Source organism: Cercospora beticola, chromosome 5 (genome assembly GCF_033473495.1).
Source record: "Cercospora beticola chromosome 5, complete sequence".
Classification (NCBI taxonomy): Eukaryota; Fungi; Ascomycota; class Dothideomycetes; order Mycosphaerellales; family Mycosphaerellaceae; genus Cercospora; species Cercospora beticola.
The window spans coordinates 1,982,949-2,005,779 of record NC_088939.1 but is presented as its reverse complement, the minus strand read 5'-3'; the positions used below and the strand labels follow the sequence as shown (position 1 = coordinate 2,005,779).

The 22,831-nt window shown below is 52.3% G+C and overlaps 11 protein-coding genes across 11 annotated transcripts; 6 read left to right on the top strand and 5 right to left on the bottom strand.

The window, feature by feature from the left end:
* Positions 1 to 1,320: 1,320 nt before the first annotated feature.
* Positions 1,321 to 2,754, top strand: RHO25_008048 (uncharacterized protein; the record flags this gene model as incomplete). Its single annotated transcript, XM_023600199.1, has 1 exon — positions 1,321 to 2,754. One exon carries the CDS (start codon positions 1,321 to 1,323, stop codon positions 2,752 to 2,754), a length of 1,434 nt encoding a protein of 477 aa, XP_023449163.1.
* Positions 2,755 to 3,129: 375 nt separating this feature from the next.
* Positions 3,130 to 4,005, top strand: RHO25_008047 (uncharacterized protein; the record flags this gene model as incomplete). The annotated part of the gene is made up of 1 exon (XM_023600198.1): positions 3,130 to 4,005. The coding sequence occupies one exon, from the start codon at positions 3,130 to 3,132 to the stop codon at positions 4,003 to 4,005; it is 876 nt and encodes a 291-aa protein (XP_023449166.1).
* An 812-nt stretch (positions 4,006 to 4,817) lies between these two features.
* Positions 4,818 to 5,621, top strand: RHO25_008046 (uncharacterized protein; the record flags this gene model as incomplete). The annotated part of the gene is made up of 2 exons (XM_023600197.2): positions 4,818 to 4,873; positions 4,931 to 5,621. The coding sequence occupies 2 exons, from the start codon at positions 4,818 to 4,820 to the stop codon at positions 5,619 to 5,621; spliced, it is 747 nt and encodes a 248-aa protein (XP_023449049.1).
* Positions 5,622 to 5,922: 301 nt separating this feature from the next.
* RHO25_008045 (uncharacterized protein) lies at positions 5,923 to 6,738 on the bottom strand (the record flags this gene model as incomplete). Its single annotated transcript, XM_023600196.2, has 1 exon — positions 5,923 to 6,738. The coding sequence occupies one exon, from the start codon at positions 6,736 to 6,738 to the stop codon at positions 5,923 to 5,925; it is 816 nt and encodes a 271-aa protein (XP_023449039.1).
* A 497-nt stretch (positions 6,739 to 7,235) lies between these two features.
* On the bottom strand, positions 7,236 to 7,622 carry RHO25_008044 (uncharacterized protein; the record flags this gene model as incomplete). Its single annotated transcript, XM_023600195.2, has 1 exon — positions 7,236 to 7,622. One exon carries the CDS (start codon positions 7,620 to 7,622, stop codon positions 7,236 to 7,238), a length of 387 nt encoding a protein of 128 aa, XP_023449040.2.
* Positions 7,623 to 8,169: 547 nt separating this feature from the next.
* On the bottom strand, positions 8,170 to 9,551 carry RHO25_008043 (uncharacterized protein; the record flags this gene model as incomplete). Its single annotated transcript, XM_023600194.2, has 2 exons — positions 8,170 to 8,578; positions 8,647 to 9,551. 2 exons carry the CDS (start codon positions 9,549 to 9,551, stop codon positions 8,170 to 8,172), a joined length of 1,314 nt encoding a protein of 437 aa, XP_023449043.1.
* Positions 9,552 to 10,953: 1,402 nt separating this feature from the next.
* On the top strand, positions 10,954 to 12,540 carry RHO25_008042 (uncharacterized protein; the record flags this gene model as incomplete). The annotated part of the gene is made up of 1 exon (XM_023600193.1): positions 10,954 to 12,540. One exon carries the CDS (start codon positions 10,954 to 10,956, stop codon positions 12,538 to 12,540), a length of 1,587 nt encoding a protein of 528 aa, XP_023449045.1.
* Positions 12,541 to 12,578: 38 nt separating this feature from the next.
* On the bottom strand, positions 12,579 to 14,654 carry RHO25_008041 (uncharacterized protein; the record flags this gene model as incomplete). Its single annotated transcript, XM_023600192.1, has 5 exons — positions 12,579 to 12,980; positions 13,038 to 13,122; positions 13,170 to 13,221; positions 13,272 to 13,473; positions 13,524 to 14,654. 5 exons carry the CDS (start codon positions 14,652 to 14,654, stop codon positions 12,579 to 12,581), a joined length of 1,872 nt encoding a protein of 623 aa, XP_023449660.1.
* Positions 14,655 to 14,874: 220 nt separating this feature from the next.
* Positions 14,875 to 17,201, bottom strand: RHO25_008040 (uncharacterized protein; the record flags this gene model as incomplete). The annotated part of the gene is made up of 3 exons (XM_023600191.1): positions 14,875 to 15,565; positions 15,615 to 15,954; positions 16,019 to 17,201. The coding sequence occupies 3 exons, from the start codon at positions 17,199 to 17,201 to the stop codon at positions 14,875 to 14,877; spliced, it is 2,214 nt and encodes a 737-aa protein (XP_023449742.1).
* A 1,674-nt stretch (positions 17,202 to 18,875) lies between these two features.
* On the top strand, positions 18,876 to 21,565 carry RHO25_008039 (uncharacterized protein; the record flags this gene model as incomplete). The annotated part of the gene is made up of 2 exons (XM_023600190.2): positions 18,876 to 20,732; positions 20,786 to 21,565. 2 exons carry the CDS (start codon positions 18,876 to 18,878, stop codon positions 21,563 to 21,565), a joined length of 2,637 nt encoding a protein of 878 aa, XP_023449659.2.
* Positions 21,566 to 21,937: 372 nt separating this feature from the next.
* On the top strand, positions 21,938 to 22,720 carry RHO25_008038 (uncharacterized protein; the record flags this gene model as incomplete). The annotated part of the gene is made up of 1 exon (XM_065603018.1): positions 21,938 to 22,720. The coding sequence occupies one exon, from the start codon at positions 21,938 to 21,940 to the stop codon at positions 22,718 to 22,720; it is 783 nt and encodes a 260-aa protein (XP_065459090.1).
* Positions 22,721 to 22,831: the final 111 nt, after the last annotated feature.

The window sequence follows — 22,831 nt, the reverse complement described above, 5'->3', positions numbered from 1 at the left end:
GGCTGTCCGCACGTAGCTGCGCGGATTCCTTTTCTTCGATTTGGCACCGGATGTCTTCAACGGCGTGCCAGATCGATGGTACTACAGATTTGGGCTCGTGCATCTGGCGCACGATGAGTTTTTCCGGCCGTTGAACATGTCCCGATGATTGTAGGTGGCTTGAGCTGGCCCCTTCTGTTGGAGATGGCCATGGTCTTGTCTTGGATCAATCATCAACGCACTCCATGGGATCGCAGTTCCTTGTCGCAATAGGTACTCCGGGAGAACACTCCACCGACACAACGACACCGGCGGACGCTGAGCCTTTCGAAGTTGAGTTTGTGGCACGACTCATGGCGGCTCGCGAAATCTTACTCAGCGGGCGGAACAAGATGCAGCCTCATTAGACGCCCGGCACTGTGACGGCAATGCTTCTTCAAGCTAACTTGTCACGGTGATGGAGTGTCTGGTCAGGTTTGTGATACGGTGATGACTACTGCCGCAGAGTCGCAGTCATGTATTCAGACTTGCTGTTGAAGCGGAGAAATTTTCAGGCCATCGCCTCGCCAATTTGCCTTGCGGAAAGCATGTCTGGGCAGCTGAGATCATGAGGAGGATATCAGACTTCCCCCAAGTGCGCAATATCGCTTTTCTGCGAGGATCTCACTGTTAGTGATCTCACAGCAAAAGAGCGCTGTGATTGAAGTACTTGAACTTTCTCCCTAACAAGCCGCTCTCAGCACGGGACGTTGAGTCAGAGGCATCAAGAGTAAATGTCAATAGGCTTTACCACCGTGAAGAGTAGCCTGCATGTAATAGCAAACGACCTCGCATGAGCGGTCTGCGCTTGAAACATGAGATACTCACATGCAGCTCAACGGGCGACTTTCGATGGCAGCTTTCATCGTTCCCTTTTCCTCGCAACGAACAACGACCGGCGGAGGTAGTGAGAGTCGCACGATCATCAACTCAAAGGCAGAGATATCTTATCGACACGACATTCCGAATCACGGCATAAGGAGTACACCAACAGGTTTAACGTAAACTCGCACACGCTGCAGCACCATCGCCATCCTTCAGTTGACGCAGATCCATCAGAAGACAACTCGCGAAGAAAAACACATAAAATGCCTCGCCTTTCATCGTCTTCGTCCTTTCGATTCCGACCCGGTTCTTCCACGACAACCACAGCATCGTCGACATACGCGCCGAACGACAATTTGCCCGGGAAAGCCCATGGGTTATTACTCCTACCACCACCGCCTACGCCTCCCAGCGCGTCCTCTCTCGCCTTCGCCTATAAGCCGGCTCTGAGAGCCGTCTTACCACAGATTCGTGGCCATGGACCTGATGCAGCTCTCGACATTGCGCCCCCTTCTGAGCCAACTAGTAGTCGACTACCAAAGATTGAACACGACCACACGGGCAGAGCAATTCAGCGCCGTTGCCGCCTTGGTCAGTGGTATCTACGAGCTGGCCAAATCGACTTGCATTGAACATGGCATACCGGACTGCGGAGCCAACGCGGTCGACGTCCGCGTACTGCTTGTTCGATACGATCCTGACGTGAAGCCCACGTTATGCCTCGACTCGCCGCAAGCTGAAGGACACTTTGACGTGGTCACTGACCTTTCTTCACTTGTAAGATCGCAACGACATTGGACGCAGCTTTTTGTGCCGAATACAGAGCCAGCAGCGCAAATGTTCAAGCAATTCCGCGCTATTGCCACTGCCTCTCTAGGATCTAGCATCTCTCGCGCTCAAATACTTTGCACGAGACCTGTCGTCGTTCCCGGTGGCCTTGTGATTAATCGTCCTTCGACCTCGGGTGGGCGGCAGCAACAGGAGGATCTTGAGCCAGACCGGCCTTATCATCGCATTGTTGCCATAGGCAATTTCAACAAGCTGGATGGCACGACTGGAGCCCTGCTTACCATGTCTGCTTTTCTGCTCGGCGAGGAAGATGAACATTCAGCAAGCTCGTCGCAGTCGTCCAGTCCTGTCTCGTCACCCTCCGACAGCTTACATCCCTTCGCGGCATGGGAAGACAACAAATCGGTCACAGACAGCACAAAATCTCGCCCGCGGAGTCCGCGTCCCCGGCGAGCAAAGCATGTTCGACAGCTCGTGCTCCGAGCAAATTCGTCGCTTCCTTCATCGGGATCTTCCTCCCCTATAGCTTCCACTTTTGCAAGCAGCAAGTTCCTGCGCCAACGCAACCGCAACCGAATCGGAGGAAGGAAGCCGACAGCGAAAGAATCTACCACGCGTGCCGGAGCGGAATTCTGGTACGATCGCGTTTTGTCCTTCCTCGAAGCGATTGGAAATTGCGATCACACGACCGAACCCGAGAGTCTTTTGGCTTCAGACGACACCTCTTCACCTCCACCTCTCAGAGCAGCAGAACGAACGCGTCCGCCATTGGGCCTCGTACACGCGAAACAGGACGGCAGTCATCATCTCGAGTCTTTCGCGCGGACGAACAGTATCGTGACGAAGAATGGCAGGCGAAGAGCGGTCACATTTGAGGTCGTGGATGAGGTGAGCAGTGGAGCTATTGGTGCTGGAGAAGAGATGAACATTGTAAGCTCAGAGGGTGAGGGTGTTGTCAGGTTCGGGACAAGCTGTAATAAAAAGAGCAGTGGGAGAACGAGGAGTGACAGTGCTGTTTCTGGCTTTGTGAAGGGGTTTGCAAATCTGTTGGGTGGGAGAGCAAAGGGAGAGAAGCCGAGTTTGGGTGACGGAGAGTTGGAGATATTGCTGGCAAGGTCTTGACGATACTGTGAGCGAAATCGTTGTCTTGATGGATATTCCGGTGAAATCGACTGAACTATGCGACTCGATAGACATCTTGCAATACCATCCGCAGTCAGATCAACGAAAGAGAGGCAAGTTCGCCAGAGTGGTTGTTCCAGACGCGTGACTGTGGCTCTGTGCTACGCTGCCCGCAAAACAAGACAAGGATTCGGGCGTTTGCACCCACAGCTCATTCCCCAGATACTTTGGTTTCTTTCTGGTTCGGCACTTTGGTCGTGGTGTACATGAACGAAAGCTAGACAAGAGGAAGAAGTAGGACGAAGGAGTCCTGCGACCAGGAATCCACCAGCGAAGGACTCGGAGATCGACCAACGAGTGCCAACAGCTGCCAGAATGTCTGTCACTCGCATGGTGCGAGGCGCTCGTCCAGGGCTCACCATGTTCACTCGTAGCACCGGGGAATCGCTTCAAGTTCTTGGGCTTCAACAGCAGCTCGACTTCAAGGCCCTCAACCCCTTGCAGAGCTTGGAGAAAAGGAAGAAACACGTCGTCAAGCTACCTGATTCACACTCACTGCATGTGTTTGCACATCCAAACATCATAGAACGCCGACAGTACTTCAAATATCCTACAGGAGAGCCGTACGACGAAGGACGAACCTTGAGGCGCACATGGAATTTCCAGGTTACTGCCATCAATCCTGCCCAGGCACGGAAAGCGCTGCTCAGATCGCGACCCGAAGACTGGTCATACCAGGAGGTTGCGACATCCGTGGGCGACGCATGCCGAACTTCACGCCCTGTCGACACCATCGATGCTTTGAAGCATGTGCTGGGTCTGGAGGACCACAATGAGACATCTTTCTTGCGCCAGAACTTCAAAGACTTGAAAGACCACAGCGAGATCTTCGCAGACCTTGAGCGCACGCGATCGATCTTTGATGTATCACTATTGGACGACGCGGAACAGGTAGTCCAAATTATCATAGACGCTTGGGGAGCGTATCTGGGTCAACGACAAACTGATTTCTGCTACTGTACAGCAGTGCTGCGGTCCTGTCGCTCACTTCAAGGTGTTCCTGCTGTCAAGCAAGATGCATTGGGTATCATCGGAGGCGAGACGGCGCTGCTCTCGCGAGTCCCAGAACTTCTACAGCGTATCGAGTTCGCTGACGACGAATTGAAGCAATTCATTGACTGGAAGAAGAAGTATACCAAGCGCCGAAATGCATTCCTTCGCGAGAGTCGCAGGAGGGTATGGCTTTATTAGCAGAAAAGAAGGCGATTTGACAGATGGCTGATGTGGCGATGTCAGAAATGAGCCAGACGGGACGAGGACATATATGCCTGCTTGCCTCAAATTTCAAAGCAATTGCCAGAAAGTAGCAACTCTGAGCAAGAGCGTTCGCGTGCGTCGCAACGGGCTGAACTGTCAAAGGAACACAAGATTGAGCTTGATGACCATGATGGAAGCAGATGAGCCGCATTGGTGTCAGGGCCTGGAGAGCGGATAGAAGAGCAAGGTGCGATGCAGCCCATGGACTTGTGGATGAGTCGGGTGAGGGCGTATATCAGCCAATAGGACCACTCGGAAGTTGGGACATGCCCAAGTGAGAGACCACAGTGAGCAAGCAAATTGTTTCTCGGTTCCTCTACCCACCACGTGTATGCAGTACAACATAACGCAGTAGCAAGGCTTGACGACCACCAGATGAGAGAGCCAAATCTAGTCCAGCAGCCACTCAGTATGATCAATGACAGAACATTTCCATCTTTGCGTCAAGACCAACACCAAGAGCCAAGCCGGTCCGAGATATCCCTTGGCAAGTTGGCACGCCTTGTTTACATAGCCAGCGTGCTAAAAGAGTTTCACTCTTGAGCCACCGCGGGCTTGACTTCACGACTGAAAGCTGGCGTCCAAGCCTGAAAGTCTTGTGAGCTTAGAAAAATGATCACATCCGCAAGACGCCCAGCTTCTCGTATTGCACAAGGACAAGCCTCCAAACGGAAAAGGGCTATATGACTCCAGTGAGATCCCAAGCTGCCTCGTGAGAAGCATTTTGCAGACACGATGTCGTGACGATGGAGCTCTTCCTTATTCTGCTGCTGGCTGGCGTGACTGCGGCACAAAATAACAAGTTAGTGAAAATCTATGAATGCATCCACCTATGTTCATTTCTGACTATCTATCCCAGCTCCACTTCCTCACAAGGCACAAAGTACTCGCAACCATACTCAAACAACACCCTCCTCTCAATAACCTTTCGGGACCCATCCAAAGACCTCAACAATGGCAAATACTGCACCTACGACCCATCCGGCGCAGGCGACAATTTCAACATTCAAATCACATCTTTCCCCACAACCGATCCGAATAACACTTTAATCTGCTTCGGACCCGGCTCCCTCTTCCCAATAGACAACTCCACCACCTCTCTGAACAACAGCACACCCACAAACCTCACAACCCTCTATCCAGGCCTAAATTACACTCTCCTTTCACCCGACAATTTCAACAGATCAGCAGATTACTCTCAACTTATGTACCAGCAAGGTGAAGCTGTGAGTACTCTCCGAGAAGAAGCGCTTATGGGACCTTTGGTGTTTCAAGTTTATAGTTCGGAGGATTGTAGTGGTGAGGTGGGTCAGTCTACGAGTTGGAGGTTTAGTTGCGAGAATACGAAGCCTACGTGTGAGACGACGCCTTATCGGTTGAGAAGTTTTTCGATAAGGAGGACGACGGCGATGGAGAGGGAGGAGGATCGGCCGGGGGAGTGTAAGGATGAGGTTTGGAGGAATGATGCGGGGGGTTTGAGGTCTGGCAAGAGTTCTGGGGTGGCGATATTGGTGGCGGCCGGTGTGATGGGTATTGTAGCGCTGATATGATGAATGAGATGGAGATTCAGGTACTGGCGTTTTTGATGTGAGTGACGAGTAGGATTGAAACTGGTCTTTGCGAAGGACGTAAAGATTGTGAGCATGGGAACCTCGGAATATGGTACTCATACCACATGCGAAGCTGTCTCCCGTGAAGGGGATGCATAAATTTTAAATGCGACTTTCGATGTCTTGACGAGCGCGATGGGTTATTGACAAGCGTAATGTACAACTTAAATGTCAGTGCCATGGACATATTGTCCATACCTGAGTCTTGAACTCTCCTCTGAGACATATACCTTCCAGGTTTCTAGCCCAGTCGTCCTCCAAAGGCTTGCCGTTGTGGCGTGGCAGGTGGTGACCAGAAGGATATGCTGTCAGTTGGAGACTCTGCTCGATTCCTTCGTCGTGCAAAGCTCTCACTCTTGGCCCTGTACTCCTTGAGATATGCGCCAGGGGACGCTACCAGCGTCCGATCGCTACTCATCGACCAACGAGATCGTCCCTCGATGAGATCCTCCCACCAGCCGCTTTCCAAAAGGTCAAGCACCTGTACTGTGTCATCATCTATACGGGAATTGTCGAAGCGTTGCGACAGCCTCGGAGTTGACTTTGCTGGCGGCGCGGGTAGGCTGCGAACCGAGTACCGTTCCATTGTCGCTTTCATCTCAAACTCTGGCGTCAAAGGCCATTGCTGATGAGAATCGCGCCTTTCGGGGCGCACAGACTGCACGCAGTGCCGAGAAGTGGTTGAATCGCCGGATGTCCGTCGCTGAATCCGGAGTGGAGAAGCGTTGCCCGTGCAAGGCTTGGGTATCTTAGGGGTCCGATCTTGGTCAGAGGAGTCGTCACTCTCATCTCGCGGCTCATTGTTGATCGCCTCGCGCAGCTCTCTAATCCTGTTGTCGTAGATTTCGGCAATCGCATCGAGTCTCGCAGCATCCTCTTCGCAAGAAACGCGCTTCTTCGCTTTGCTGAGCAGTTCCCTGGCGCTTCGATATGAGGACAAGGCTCCTCTGAAGTTCCCGTCTTCGTCCCGCTGAACGGCGATCTGTGCTTTCTCCAGCGCTCTAGCGAGTGTGAGACCCTTGTGGGAAGACTTGGTGCTCGTGCGAGGTTTCGACATTGCGACTCCCCAAAGCTAGTGGTGCTGCGGCGACGTGGAAAGATTTGGGTCAAGGTTTTGAGACGGATCAGCCCAGGTGAAGTTGACGAAAGGATGCGAACGCTTCTGACGAGCGTAATGACAGGTTCGGCCAAACCTATGCCATGCGTTGTCAGTGGGTGGTGAGAGTGGGTCGCTATGCAGGTCATTCGCCTGGGAGGTGGACCGTGGACCCGAATTGGAGAAGGGGTTTAAGCGCTCCTGCATAATTTCATTGGAAAGTGTGGGCAAGTTCGCGTATTCTCTGCAGAACACTGCAGCTCGGCTATGTCGTTCCAGCGCGTACGACCTGTGTCCAGATTGCTGCTGGCCACGCTCAGCACACCGCTTTATGTGCAGCATATGAGCTGGAGCATATGATAGGGCGGTGTGCTCAAAAGAAGTCGTTGACTTCTTCCATAGCGAAATAACCCGGTATGCATGATGGGCTGATGGATTCCGTGTTGTCCAGGATGTTCTCATGACCCACGATAGGTCGTGTAGCTCCACGGCCCAAGCAGCAAGGGCACATGATAATGCTCCTCGCCCTTCTCAGCCGCAAATCGCAGCTCGACTTGTGGCCAGAAAGTGTTTCCCTTGCCGTAAAACGCCTCGGTATCAAATGTCAAGCTCCAAATCAGCTGCTCGCCCTCTTGCAGCCCTGCCTTTGCCGCTTTGACCACCTCGTTGAGATCTGCTGAAGCACTCCATGCTGTTACTCGTCCATCATCGTTTGTCTTCGCCGTCCAATGGGCCGTTGTGGCGTGTTCTGGCGATACGAGCTTCAGCTTGACATCGATGCCCGCGCCAGGCTTGCCGGTGACGGTGTTGAGGACGTGGCAGGTGATGAACGGTCGTTCAGGCATGGTGGACGTTGCGAGGTGTCGTGAGAGTGTATGCAGTCGAGCTGAGGCGGTGCTATGCTGTGCAGGCATGAGCAAAGGTGAGCGGCGAAGTTTCGAACATGGCTACGAGCTTCTACATATTTGTGTCTATCATGATGGCGGCGGGAGAAGGAGGGCAGACTTGTGGCCGGCTCCGTCCGAGACGCCAAGACACCGCTGCTCGCTTCCTGCTGTCGATTCTGCCAGCTGACAACATTGCGATCGCGAGCAATTCTGCTTGCACACGAAATCTTTGCCATTGCTCGAGTCGGACGCTTGACGATTGGACGCTTCGAAGACATACGCACATTTCTAGGTGAAGCAGGAGTTTGAGAGTATCGTGTCATGAACATTTCGAGAACAGGCTCGTCTTATTGCCAAATATGTTGACTAATATTGTTACAGAAGCTATGCCATGCACATGAACTCATGCATTGCAGGTTCGAGTTCTCCGATAAATCGAAATCTGTCCAACTCCACTCCGTCCTGCCCAAGATCTGAGGACGCCTGCGCCCAAGCCTTATACACTCTATTTCTGCACCTTCTCCTTCAAAATCTTCAAAGCCGCCGACGCCACATCTCTTGCAGGCGGCCGCTTCGAAAGATCGCTGGCAGTGAGGAGTCGGACGAGCGCGTTCATTTCACGGCTATACGCCCTGCCGCAAAGATTCTCTCGCGAATGTCCCCTCATGCTGGGGTTGTATGTCAGGCGACAGAGGCAGAAGATCGTCAAACCAAGCGCCCAAATGTCGGTTTTCGTCCCGTAAGAGATCTTTCCTTTGCCCTCGGGTGGGTACCACGCAGGAGTGCCGCATGGTTGCTCTCGCTCCTGCTCTTGCCCGTTCTGGATTTCCTTCAAGGACACCGCACAACCAAAGTCGCCGACAATGACCCGAGGCAGCCCGGCGATGCCTCCGGTGCGACTGATGAACAAGTTCCTAAAAGTAACAGGTGTTAGCGATAGTCACTGTCTTATATGATATGTGTTGGTGGGGTTAGAGCTTACTGAGGCTTGATATCAAGGTGGCAGATGGTATTCCAATTCGGGGTCTTCGGCTGCTCTGTGCCAGGCGTGATGGTTTTGATGCCGTCGTGGAGGAATGCCAATCCAGCTGCCGCACCGTACAGGATATTCCAGATGATGACTTCGGAAATCGGGCGTTTGGCCTTGATGGCCTTGTCGAGAAGATCATCTACTGAGCCGCCGTCGCAATATTCGAGGATCAACGATATTGCGTCCCCATGTGCCGTGTGCCCGACCATCGTGTTAAGGTGTTTAGCCGGACCGTAACCCTTGGAGACAGTAGCGAGGGTCCGGAGTTCCCTCTCTGCAAGCTCTTCACGACCTCGACGGCGGATACGCTTCTCGACGAACAGCTGGCCGTTCGATGCCTGTACAAGGTTGACGACTTCTGATTGTCCGCCTCTCTTTAGTGCTTTGATGACCTTGAAGCCGCCTCGAGGCAATTGTCCCGGATGCAAGGCTTCCTGGAAATTCTGTGGCTGCAGGCCTAGATTGAGACCACCCTGGGGCCTGCCTCTCGCTTTAGGCTTTTCAACTTCTTCTGGTCGCACAAATCGAGACGGGTCGAATTTTGCGCCAGGAGGGTCACCATTCCGCCTCGGCTTCCTCAAGTCTGGCCTAGGGGGTCGACCCAGAACGCCTCTGCCAGCTCGCAGCCCGTTGAACATGTCTCTCAGTCCTCGACGTGCTCCACCGCCGGGCATGGGCACCGGCATTGGCCTAGGGGAGAACATGTGCTGCGGAGGTGGTCCACCCATTCCAGGGAAGCCTGCTGGTCCGCGTGGTATTGGAGATGCAGGTATGTCATCACCATCCCAAAATCCTCTCACCGGACGCCCATTGCCCGGGACAAAACCGCCCCAGGCAGGTGGCGGGCCGAATGCCATTGCTGTTGATGATTTGTGTGAGTAAGTTTGCGAAGGCTCGAAGTCTTTTTCTGTCTTGAGCAGGGATGTGGTTTTGCTAGTGTCAATGTTGGTCTGCTGTTCGTGCCTTCGATCAGAGCTGTTAATGTTTTTGGTTTAGTAAGTCATGTCAAAGGAGTATAATGGTACTTATAACAGCGGTGCTGATAAAACAGAGACGCCTTCACGGACGAAGACCAATCACTTTCCACTCAGTGAATAATCATGCTATCCTGGTGGTCCAACAACAAAGACGCTTTGTATACAGCAGAGATCAAATCTTCACTGGGCTTTGTGAAGATAGGACAATGCCATTCTTCCCCAGCAAGTACGCTGCCAGTCGCACGCGCTTAGGGTCTGGACTCGATTGGTGTGGCAGCTTTCCATTAGGAGTCATGTATTGGCGGAAGGCTCCATCGATGAAGCATAGTCTTCGCCTGGGAGCGAGTGCGTAGTGGAGTGGCCATCTTCCACTTAACAGACTATGCCGATGTGTTGCTGTGTCGACTGCCGCACCTGGAGATCTTGAAGCCGAGTGTCCACTGAAATGCATGTTGCTTTCCAACGCGAAGGAAAGGAAGCGTCGAGGACTTTGTTTTAAGAAGAACCTGCCGAGCAATGATCCGAAGTTTCATAAGAGTCGAAGCTGAGCCGTAGGCAAGTATGTATATCTCTGGAGGTAATGTTATTCGTCGTGTATACGCATATGAGTAAATGCAAACTCTGCTGAGAACTTGGATAGGCGCTCGAACTTGAGCGACACGTCCACGATCCGATGAGCAATTGTCTTTGGCTCGCGATGATAAGATCAGGGCGATTCTCGCAAACAAGGAACTCTCGATCTGTGCGAGCCAAACACGGCGCACGTGTAAGCGGGCCTGAGCCCACCAAATTCAGTGTGCAAGATGAATGGGTGTCTCCAGTAGCCCACATGGGAGTTGTTGTTCCTATACTAAGTCAAGCAAGGGCAATGAAAGTCAACGCCAAGACGACTTTTCGTGGGTGAGCAACTCCACTGCAGCCCCACTCTGGCCAGTCTATACTGCTACGGCACAGAAGTCTTCCGAGAGCTTTTGCAAACGAGTTGTGTCGTGTCTTAACATAAGACTACTGCAACAAGGACGGAAAATTATCCGATCATCGGTAAAAGCTCCGCAAAAGGCTTGACGTGCCTTATGCACTCCACAAAATACTCCAACCTACTGCGCGGGGCAGCGAAGACGAAGTGGATCACGTCCCGCAAGCAAGAAGTTTCCGGTGTCACAGCTTCGCAGGTTGTGGGTTTCGGTAGATGAGGGCTTACCAATTTTTGAGACTGTCGAGGGCCATAAATTGGGCACAGTCGCCGTCTTGCAGGATGGAGTCACAAGCAGTACTCGCCGCCATGCGCCATTCATCATCCATCGCCGGCACACTGGGTGCAGCACAAGTTGTTGCTTCGTCATCTCTCACTGCTCGTTGCAACAGCACCTCATTCGCCGATCTTGACGTGTTTGGCGCTGAAGTCATCAGCGTTGAAGCGATTCCATTGGACAACTACACAGCTTTCATTGCCGCTGACGGCGAAACTCCTGCAACGACCTATTCAGGCGTGAACGTTTGCAACCTCACTATCACCTACACGCATCCTGGCCGAGATGATACGATCAATGTCAATGCCTGGTTGCCGCTCGATAACTGGAATGGACGATTCGTGGCTTCCGGCGGTGGCGGCTGGCGAACAGGTGTTCCATCTGATTCACTTGCCCCAATTGCATCGCAAGGCTTCGCAACAGCTTCTACAGATGGTGGACACCCGATCTATGAGCAGAATGCAGCACCGTGGGCGCTGAACAGTCCTGGGAACGTCAACCTCAATTTGTTCCAAGACTTTGCATCGATAGCGCTGAACGACTTGGGTTTGCTCGGAAAGCAAGCTACTCAGCTCTTCTACCAGAAAGCAGCTGACTACTCTTATTGGAATGGTTGTAGCACTGGAGGAAGACAAGGATTGATGGTGGCCCAGCGATATCCTGACATTTTTGATGGAATTCTCGCAATCGCTCCTGCTATCAATTGGGGCTATTTTCTCCCAGCAGAGTTCTGGCCGCAGCATTTCATGAACCGCCTCGGGTATCATCCCACTCCCGATGAGCTCGAAGCAATCACGGCCGCTGCTGTGGAAGCTTGTGATGAGCTGGATGGAGTCAAGGACGGAATTATCTCGGCACCTGATGAATGCCACTTCGATGCCGAAACACTCGTTGGCCAGACATATTCACCACGCAACGGCACACAACGAATAATCACCTCTGAAGCTGCTCGGATAGCTAATGCCGCCTGGACTGGACCTCGCAGCCCCAATGGCCTATACGACTGGTACGGCCTTACGCATGGCACGAATCTTACCCTCGGGCTTGTAGCAACCGAGTGTAAGAACGAAAGTGCAAGCTCTTGCGTCGGCAAGCCTTTCAGCATCGTTGAGGAATGGTTCAAGTTGTTCGTCATGAGAGATCCCGAATTCGACATCTCCAATATCACTGACAGACAATACTTTGACCTGATTCACAAGTCCGTGCAAGAGTACGACAGTATCATTGGAACCTCTGACCCCGATCTGGAGCCTTTCAAGCGCTATGGCGGAAAGATGATCACATGGCATGGGCTGTCGGATGAGTTGATATTTCCAAACGGAACTGTGGATTACTACCAGCGAGTCCTGGAGCTAGACCCCGAGGCCTCGGATTTTTATCGATATTTCGAGGCACCAGGCGTGCAGCACTGTCGTGGTGGTCCTGGTCCTCTGCCTTCTGGTGCTTTGAATGCATTGATCAGCTGGGTCGAAAATGGAACTGCACCTGAGACGCTGCTAGCGAGCAAGACCGGTGTACAGGGAGGGACTACGATTGAGAGGGAACTTTGTGCTTGGCCGAAGAAGCAGACTTACGTGGGCGGGGACCCGAATGTGAAGGGCAGTTTTGAGTGTGTCTAAGTAATGATGCGAACTATTCTAGTCGTGCTAAGGGCATTCTATTGCCATCCAGATGCGAAACCTGCGTACATATTCCCTTGGGGGTTCGCGAAATCGCATTCTTCCCCACTTGGCTGCATGAACTTCAAATTGCCAGTCGCGCTCTGTATGGTCTCCCAGAGCCTGCTTGGCGTAGGGCGCTCTTCCGGATTGTGCTTTAGACATTCTAAGACCAGTTCCTGTAGCGGGAGGGGATATTTTTTCCCAGGCTTGCCTTCGAAATTTGGCCCGGGGATATTGCATCTGTACGCCGGCATCATCATGTCATCAGTGTCGCGGTTCATCATTGTCATGATCACGAGCCCGACAGACCACACTTCTGATTTCATTGTCACAGTGTGATATCTTTGGTGATCATCGATATATTTCTCGTTTTCTGGTCGCCAGCAGTCGTGGACTTCCTGGATTTTTGTCAATTTGGGACCATTAGATGACGCTCGAGCCGGAATTTTACGTACAGGTGCCATGTACTCTGCTGTGCCAACGCCAGGTGCGTGAGCTCTCGGATCTGACGTCCATATTCCCAGGCCAAAGTCACCTAATCTGTTGTAGCTGTTAGATCAGAATTCGTGATTCAGGATGCCACCTACTTCGCTGTTGGTATCTGTCGCCATAGATCGTTCCGAGGCGCCGTGAACATTACTGTCTGGGGTTAGATGTGTTGAAATTCATTCTTGTTCCTTCCATCTTACTGTTGTCGGGTTTAATGTCACGATGATACAGCGACCTATGCTGCTGAGGAGCACCCCCAGCTGGACCGCTTCCTCGCTCCATGAAAAGCAGCACTGTAGCCAAAGCCTCAAAGACAGACCAAATGGCACGAGTGGAGATTTGCCTGTTAGCGTTCTCATGGTCTTTGACTTTCTTTTTCAGGTCCCCGTACTCGCAAAATTCCTACAAAGTGATCAGTAACTCGGGGCAGGTCTACTCTAGGCTCAACTTACCAAGTAGAGACGAAGCATGGTGACTCTTTCGAACAAGCCATAGTCCCGATGCTCTACAACGTTCTTGACGTTCAGATTGTTCAGTGACTTTGCCAATGCATATTCGCGTGGGATCCTGTTGTAGATAGGAGCCTCCCATTTTTCTGGGGAGGTCCATTCTTCCTCAAAATACATCTCCTTGACTGCCACTCGATCGATCGGCTGATGAGATCTCGGATCTATCTTACACCACAACATGACGTTTGCAGTATTTCCACCTCCAAAATAGCTATGCGGTTGCCACGTTCCGTCGTCGTTGAAAATAGTCTGGCGTGCTGCATCGAACGGATACCACTGGGCAAGTCTGCTACCTGGCTCTCGTCTTTCATTGGTGTACTGATATGGCTTGTAAGGATCGTAGTGTGCGGTGACAAACTCTGACATCTTTTCAAATTGCTGCTGCAGATCTGCCTTTTCAGCAGGCTGAGCTACTGCTAGGGCAGCATCCCAAAATGGTTTGACGTAATTGACCCGAGATTGATTGACATCTGTCATGAGATTCTCGCAGAACTCTTGAGGAGACATGTTGACTGTGAAGTGCCGCGGCAGGACAAACGTACCGTGTTGTTCCAGGTCGCATTCGATTCGCTCCTTTTGGCCACGATATCGATCGATCGTTCTGTGATCGATATTCCTAGACAAAAGTTGATGCTCCACGTCGAAGTACAATGCGCTAAATTCGTCCCTGGGAGTGAGGTCTCGAATGTATCTTCCATTCACAACTACGCCGTTGGCAAGCGCATCTATCGCTCCGGCTGCCCTCGTCCAGCCCAAGTCACGCATACGCTGCGCCGCATTCGCCCATCTCGGACGCCAGCATTCGTCCTCGAGACTTCTTATTGCTGTTAGGAGACTGTCATAATAGTCCCTTGGGTCGATATCTCCAGAGAATGGGGGCAATTGAAGGTACTTGTTGTGTTCCGAGGCCATCTTTTGTGTTCTGCTGTAAAGATCGATGACCAGATCACGCGTAAATCCACCAGTAGTGAGCCACACCGCAGCGTAATGCCACGATCTCATGTACTTGGCGACAGGGTTATCTCCTTGAGCATAAACGTCCCCTATACCTTGGGCAGGGGCACTAGATGCCATTTTCGGGATTCAATCAGCGGAAATCAGGTGTGCCGTGAGTTGATTTTTGCTTCTCAAGCATGTTCAGTACTTGCGGGCAAGATAGGGTAGAGGTATTGCGATTTGGACAGCTTCTTTGTCTTGTAGACATTCAGTATCAGAAATGTTTCCGCTTCCGGCAAAGAAAGAACTGCTGTGAGGCTCCTCCGCCTTTCACACCGAGTTTCATTCCAGACCCTCCTCAATCCCTCTGAAAAGTCATCTTAGAGTACGCATCCGCAGGATTGCGATACAGAATAATCTCATCATCCTGTCTGTCCCGCTTCTTCAAAGACTCCTCTTCCAGTGCCGGATCTTTGTAGTTAACCTCTCTTTGAATTCTTTTCCACACTTCCTGACAAGTAGGCCGGTCATCTGGCCAGAATTTAAGGCACTCATGCACAAGATCGATCAGAGTTTGTGAATAATGCACTTCAAGCTCTGGCTCTAATTGCGGTGGCGCAAAATCGTCGAGTGTCACTACATCGACATTGTTGTCATTTTCGAGTCTCATAAGACTCAGCATGATGCGAGCCACAGACCACAGGTCGGCTTTTGCTGAGATTTCCGTGTTTCTGTACCAGTCGCTGACTGGCGGGTAGTCGTAGGATTCTGGGGCCATGTATCCTAGGGTTCCCACGCCCTGGGCTCCAGATGTGGGATCGCTGGCGTGGATTGATAGACCAAAATCGCCGACTTTGGCAATAGGGATTTCATGCCAGTCGGTGGTAGAAGGCTTGGCCATGAAAATGTTGGCGGGTTTCAAGTCGCGATGGAATAATGGTTGATGAGTGACCGCAAATCGGCTGCTCGGCAGCTTGCCATCGCTCATCATACACAATGCAGCTACTAGTGCTTCGAAAATGGCCCAGAGCATTCGGTTGGGAATGTATCTAGGGGCCGTCAGTAGTGCGAGGTGGACGAGAAAGGAACCCCACTTACTTTCCATAGGGCCGGCCATTTTCGTCAACGAGGTCGCTATATTTCAATCCAGCATACTCGTCGATAAGATCTTCGAGGTCACCATGTGGGCAATATTCTGCATAAAGACGGTGCATCGCGAGCGTATCGTATATACCGTACCCGTCAACCCGAAGGATGGTATCACCACCTCGCTTGCTGGACACAGAACTAGCCAAGCCGTATTCCAGAGGCACTCGGTCAAGAAAATTGCCAAACCACAGCCTTGAGTCATCCCATCCGGAACGTAGGGAAGCGGCGTAAGTCTCCTTGACGACCTTTCGATCGATAACGTAGACCAGGCCCATAGGAAACCCAAAGGCTGGCGTTACCAAAACTGCCACGACCAAGTTGGCATTTGTAGTGCCAATTTCCTTGGATCTCACTCCTTTCCTGATCAAAGCCTAGCGATTGTGCAAGACCTTCCCACTTTTTTACTTTCTGATCCCATGACGGGAGTCTCTGCTCGCGTGGCCCGTACGGAATCTCCCCTCCTCGGACTGCGCGTTCCATTGTATTAAGTTCGCCCTCAAGTTGCCTGCGCTCGAGCTCATCCTGTCGGCCCTCAGCATCACTTATGGCCTGAGCCCATTCACCACGGATGTTCTGGAGCTCACGGTTGCGATATTTTCGAATGTCGTGCAGCAGTAGCTCACAGTAACCTCCAGCACTGCTAAGAGGGACTGCCAGTCGAGGAACGAAATCTCTGGTCATGTCATCCTCGGACCATTTGCGCAAGTCAATGAACCTGGCCTTGGTCTTCAGATTTGGATTGAGAGCGTCAAATTTCTCCGTCACAGCCTCCCATGCCACTTCCTGGAAAATTTCAAAGGCTGTTGTCTCGGGTTTGCGGCTTCCGTCTTGTGCCCAGAGCGCAAATGCGTCGTCGCATCGTCTCTCGAAATCCGCAGCACGTTGCTGGCCGTAGAATAAATCAAGTTCCATCTTCAATTCTTCTTGATACTCGGTTCGGAAGTGATGGCATGCGAACATCCTCCAAACAGCTTCGCTGACAACTTTGTGTACTGCGACGTGCCCAACGTCTGGAGAAATTCCTGGAACATCGATTTCGCTACCCTGGTCCACAAGATCGTAGGCAACATTTGTAAGGTTTATCGTATCTCTTATGGTATCTGCAGGTGCTCCTAAGTTCGTCAAAATGTCCAGGACTTCAGTCATATACTGCCAAATCGTCTGCCTTGGATCGATGGGCATTGCATCTTCTATTTTGTTCGCTGTCGAGTCGCGACGGATGAGATCAGACGAGATGCGGTCCCTCGAGATTCGCCTTGTTGGGTCTGCACCAGCTGAAGGTCTGGCACCGACTGATGGTGAGGAACGTGGCTCTTTCATGGGCCTAGCGTCTGGTCGTCCTTGACCGAAATCCTCCGGAGCTCTCGGCGTAGTGTTCAAGCCAGTGCGGGCTACCGCACGAGCTGTACCAGACGAGTTTTCGCTTCGCTCACGCCTGGGCGCTTTGGACCTATGGCGGTCTTGGTCACCACTACCGCTATCATTTTGACTGCGGTGCCTCTTGCGACCACGCTTCTTGTCGTTCTCTCCTTGCATCACTGAGCAGCGTAAATGCGTGTCCAGGCGGATGACTCGAGCTTGTGGCTGATTGGGCGAGTGAAGCGAATTGTGTAGGCAGATCTGGAGTGAGCGACAATTTGTTGCTTTGGCCAGCTCTTTGGGTATCGTTGCAGCGGGTGTCGCAGCTAGCTCGGCAGATTCTGTTGCTCCGAAGTGACTCCTTGTCGTGTAATCTCGACTGCTCGTTAGATGTAGAAAAGTGTGTGTACTTGGTCCATGACATGATCTGACTGTCGCGAATCAACAACGATTGATTGTTCAGATCTCTCTTTGTCCACGTATCTCCGCATCGGGCGCGAGAGGACGACAAAGAACGCCCGCTGATTCTCTTGACTTATCGATCTGGCTGATCTCATTGCTGGATTTTTGTGCCAGACGTATAGTGCATGTCGCGCTGCATTTGTGCGTGATGCTCCATCCGAAGAAGGATGCTCAGGTCAAGCAACATTGACATCTGCGCGAAGTTGAAAACTATCGAGAGGACATCACACGCTTGCCCTGCTCTAGTGTATCGACACATCAAGGCCGCGCACTTTCGGCCAGTATTCCTTCTTGTTGTGATTGTGGGAAGTCTGCTCCTGGACCGCGCCCATCTCCCACCGCCATCTGGTGGGCGCCAAGATGTCCAGCACAGTTCTGAATAGCATCGTTCAATCCCATGCGATGGAAACAGGTGTGAGCGGGTTCTAGTTCGATGCAGAGCGTGGTGGTTTGAATGGAAATCGAAGTCAAACGGCAAGCAGGCGCCAATTGACCGGGATAGAATAGCCCCACTTTCCCGAGTGAAGTCGGCGTTGCCATCCTCCGACGCCTTTGCTTGTGCAGCATCATCCCATAGAATATTCAGCCAGCTGTGCGCCGCCATCAAACGCTCACGAGCTTTTGACGCTTCGTAGATCAATAATCACGGACCAGGAGCCCACGAAGCATATGCGGCCCCCACGACCAACGCTTCGATCGGATCCTGCGCTCCAACGAAACGATCGCCGACGGCATCGAGCCCATGAGGCCCAACACGTTCGAACTCACTTTTGACTATGCCACGCCCAGCTGCGACGTGCCGACGAGACCTCCCATGCACACTTCCTCAGCGCCGGCCTGTCGCAAACCTACTTTTGATGATTACTGGGTATAATAAGACATGTATACAGAGGAGGGAAAAGACGGAGACACATTCGCCTCTGGCTCGCAGCTGCTGGGGCGATGTCATGATGGTGGCCATGTTCTGAAGAGGCGGTCCTCCATCCCACATCGATCAAGAACCGCTGTACAACGGGCCCGCTCAATCATTGTTTGGACATCACACTGACCGCAAGTCACATGCTATAGAGTTTGATATCTCATGGCGGGGAACGAGCACGCCATCTGCACTACTGCGCATCCTTGCTCTCAAGCTGCACGGCAAACTACTCTGACATCAACGCCCTCGGCCATCAGCATCCGTCGTTATTGGCCGCGAATGGTGGCCGCAGGCACTGCAGCGTGGGCAAAGCATCGCCAGCGTCAAATCTTCGCAAAGCTCGTCAGACGCGCCGCCAATGATGAGCTGCTCAACAGATCGGCGCAGCATGCGCTTCCGTAGGTCCAGTGTCTTTTTCATATTTTGCTCATGTTTGTTCTACTCTTCCCGATCACATTGCCACAGCTACCATGCCTTCTACCTACAACTCCTCCCCTTTCCTCTCCCTCCGCCCCGATTCAGAATGTGGGCGGACCAAAGCACAGGGTGGCAGGAGCTTCTCTAGCTTGAGCGGACACGCCACGCCGAATGGCCACGGCAATGGCGCCAACGCTCACACAAACGGCTACTCCAATGGCTACTCCAATGGCTACTCAAACGGCAACGGCACTCGGTCACCAGCAGGACCCTCACAGGACGAATTCCTGCGGCTCGATGCTCCTCAGCAAGACCTTCTCCTCCTCCACGGACCACGCCAAAAGTACAAGCTCGAAAAGAGTAGCAGTATACCAGAGCTACAGGGTGATCGCGAGATCTTGATTCAAGTCCTTGCCATTGGCTTGAACCCTGTCGATTGGAAGGGAGCAGACTATGGCTTCAGCCAGCCCAGCTATCCTTGGGTCAATGGTCGCGACTTTGCCGGCATCGTTGTTAGAGCGCCACGAAACAACAGCCGAATCCAGCAAGGCGACGTCGTTTTCGGTCCCTCGACAGACTACCGAGACGTGAGGAAGGCAGCTTATCAAGAGTACGTGGTTACAACGGACTACAATGTCACAAGGATACCACAAGGCGTGAGCGTCAAGGAGGGTGCTGCTTTGGGTGTCGCCTACGTTGCTGCAATCACTGCACTTGGTGTGAGCTTTGGACTTGATCTCTCCAACCTGAGAAACGCTCCTCGGGGTCCAGATCTCCTCCAGCTCACCCGCCAGCTCGATCCTCGCAATGTTCCAGATGACATCCGCGATGAGATCTTTTCGGGCATTCCCGTCAATGAACGACCACAACCCGGCGAGTGGCTTGCGATCTGGGGTGCCAACAGCATGACCGGACAGATTGCGCTGCAGATTGCGAAGCACGCTGGTCTCAAAGTTGCCTGTATTGCTGATTTGGCAAACGGAGGCCAAAGGCTGTCCACTCTTGGCGCAGACTTCATGGTTGACAAGTACGACGACAAGCGCGCAATCGACATCTTGAAGGCCGTTTCTGGTGGCAAGCTGCGATTCGGCATCGATTGTAATGGCAAAGACTCAGCAACTTCCTTGCAAGAAGCTCTCACCCAATCCGATACCGGTGCGCGCTCACACTTGCTGGGTCTGAACGGATTACCAAAGTCTGTGGGCAGAGGCGTTATGCATCACAAGCTCCCCATCAAGGTCTTCCATGAGGCGCCCATTGTTGGCGAGGCCATTTCAGTGTGGCTGGAAGATCTGCTCGTGCACAAGAGTCTTCAATTGCCTGAGGTTGAGATCGCTCAAGGTGGTCTCGCAGGCATCAATGATGCTCTGGACCGCATGCGCACTGGGAAGATTGGCGGGAAACGCGTTGTTGTGCCTGTTGGCGAGGAGGGCAAGTCTGGCCCAGGCACGCCACTCAGCAATGGCGCTGTTCCAAATGGCATCGGTGCAACAGCCACTGAGAACCAGTCACTTGAGTACGCAGATTCTCTCAACTCCGATCCGGACCGCGTCAGATTCGCATATTGGGTGCCAAACGTGTCTGGCGGTCTTGTCATCTCAAAGATCAAGCAAAACACGCATTGGGGTCTGAAGTCGAACGTTACATACGCCAAAACCGCCGAACGTGTCGGCTTCGAGTATGCCCTCTCACAAATCCGCTTCATGGCTGGATACGGTGCAGAATATCAGCACGAGCCAGTGTCCATGTCGCAGGCACTGCTTCACGAGACTCAAAGGCTTAAACTTATTATCGCACTTTTGCCCGGACCCTGGAATCCAGCTGTTGCTTCGAAGATCATTGCTTCTATCGATCAGTACAGTGAAGGCCGAGCTTGTGTCAACATCGTCTCTGGTTGGTTCAAGGCAGAGGTAAGTAGTGCATGTGGGTCTGTTGTCGTTGTGGCTAACTGATCATCCTACAGTTCACCGCCATCGGTCAATGGTGGCTCGATCACGCCGAGCGATACCGTCGTTCCAACGAGTTCATCCGATGCCTCAAGGGCATTTGGACCAACGACACGTTCACCTTCAAGGGCGACTTCTACCAATTCCACGATTTCCCACTGAAGCCGAAGCCGCTCAACTTGCCTGGGCGCCCACATCCTGAGATCTTCCAGGGTGGCAACTCCGACGATGCGAAAGAGAACGCAGGCAGTGTCTCTGATTACTACTTCATGAACGGCAACACACTCGAAGGCTTCCAGGCACAGATTGGCGATGTCAAAGAGCGGGCTAAGAAGAACAACCGCGAGGGACAAGTCGGTTTTGCGCTCAACGCTTTCGTCATTTGCAGAGAAACTGAAGAGGAGGCTATTCGCGTTCTGCAAGAGATCCAAGGCAAGGCTGATCCAGAGGCCGTTGAGGGTTTCAGACAACAGGTGCAGAACGCCGGTGCCTCGACTGGCAACAAGTCTGGCATGTGGGCAAACAGCAAGTTTGAAGATCTGGTGCAATACAACGATGGCTTCAAGACCAAGCTGATTGGCACGAAGGAGCAAATCGCAGACCGTATTGTGCTGTTGAAGAGCTTGGGTGTCAACATCATCCTGACAGCTTTCTTGCACTATGACACGGAGATTGAGCAATTCGGTCGCGAGGTCCTGCCTCTCGTCAGAGAGTTGGAGAGACAAGGTCGCGGCAAGGACACGGCCGATGAGATCAGAAGGACGGGAGATGTGTACAAGGCGAAGGAGAAGAAGTAAGCGGGATCATTCTCCTTCTTCTTGTTGCTTGTTGCAGTGGCTTGCAGTGCTCGCCTGCTCTGAGAAAGTTGTTTTGTTTTGCTTGAAATGTAGTCTAATTTGGTGCGATTCAGTAGTTCCTCAAATGCGGAATATGTGTCGACGAGCACCCTTCCACCTTCGTTGGCAGAAAGCTCGGAAGTTGCAGGAGAGACGAGGGCAGACAGTACTGCTGTGGAGCGAGAGCCAGAACCCGAAAGCAAGCCCTCGTTGTCTGCCGATCTTACAACAACTCCAGCTTCAGAGCCCCTGGCACAAATATTGAAGCAGTCATCATCACCATCGACACAAAAGCCCGCCAATCAAGAAGTGCAAGAGCATGAGGATGAAGTAATGACACATGGAGAGGAACGCTGGTTCGAACCAGAAGCCGGCCCGAAAGCAGAACGCTTCTACGGACCTTCCCATGATCAAGGAACGTCAGATGAACTGGAACTGGGCTTCCAGATCTCGGAACCCATGGAAATCCCTGAGAATTTCGCTCGGGACACTCTTCCAAATGTTCAGCGACCTCCGCCAGAAGTCTTTACAGCTGAAACGGTGGTGGATGAAGACATATTCCGACAGACACTTCCTGATATGCCAAGCAACTCTAGTGCTGGTGCATTCAGGATCTTGGATGGGAATATCGATTCGAGGGTAAATTCTCCTGTTGGGAGTGTGGACGGTGATTATAATGACGATGAAGAGGAGGAAGAGGAAATGCCAAGGCACTCTGATGCCGGGGCGGACTTCGATTTCACATTCCCGGGCACGACTACTGCAGACGTGAAGCCCGAATCGAAGCCCGAATACCTTGCCAACAGCTCAAAAGACGAACAGAATGAGGATCAAAAGCACAACTCAAAACAAGACGATATTGAAGAGGATCAAGACCAGCCATCTCCAACTACGCCTGCTGCAAAAAACGTGGAAGTCAATGCAGCAACAAAGACGGATATCGAGGAACGCTCCGTATCACCCAGTGAGAGGAGAACAAGCCTCACTATCAGAAGCTTGCAGTCCCCGAGCGAGAGACCGATCAGTCCGAAGAGTGAACGGTATAACGATAAGAATGGCTTACTCCGGAGGATGAGAAATAGTCTGAGGAAGAGCAGTCGTGATGAGAGGACATAATGCTCTGGCACTGCTACACTGCCACTTGGTGGTTCAGCGAAGCATGGCGCACGGGAGTTAACAAGACCTGACGACCTTATTGACGACATGCGTTTTTTGTTCTTGGCAAGT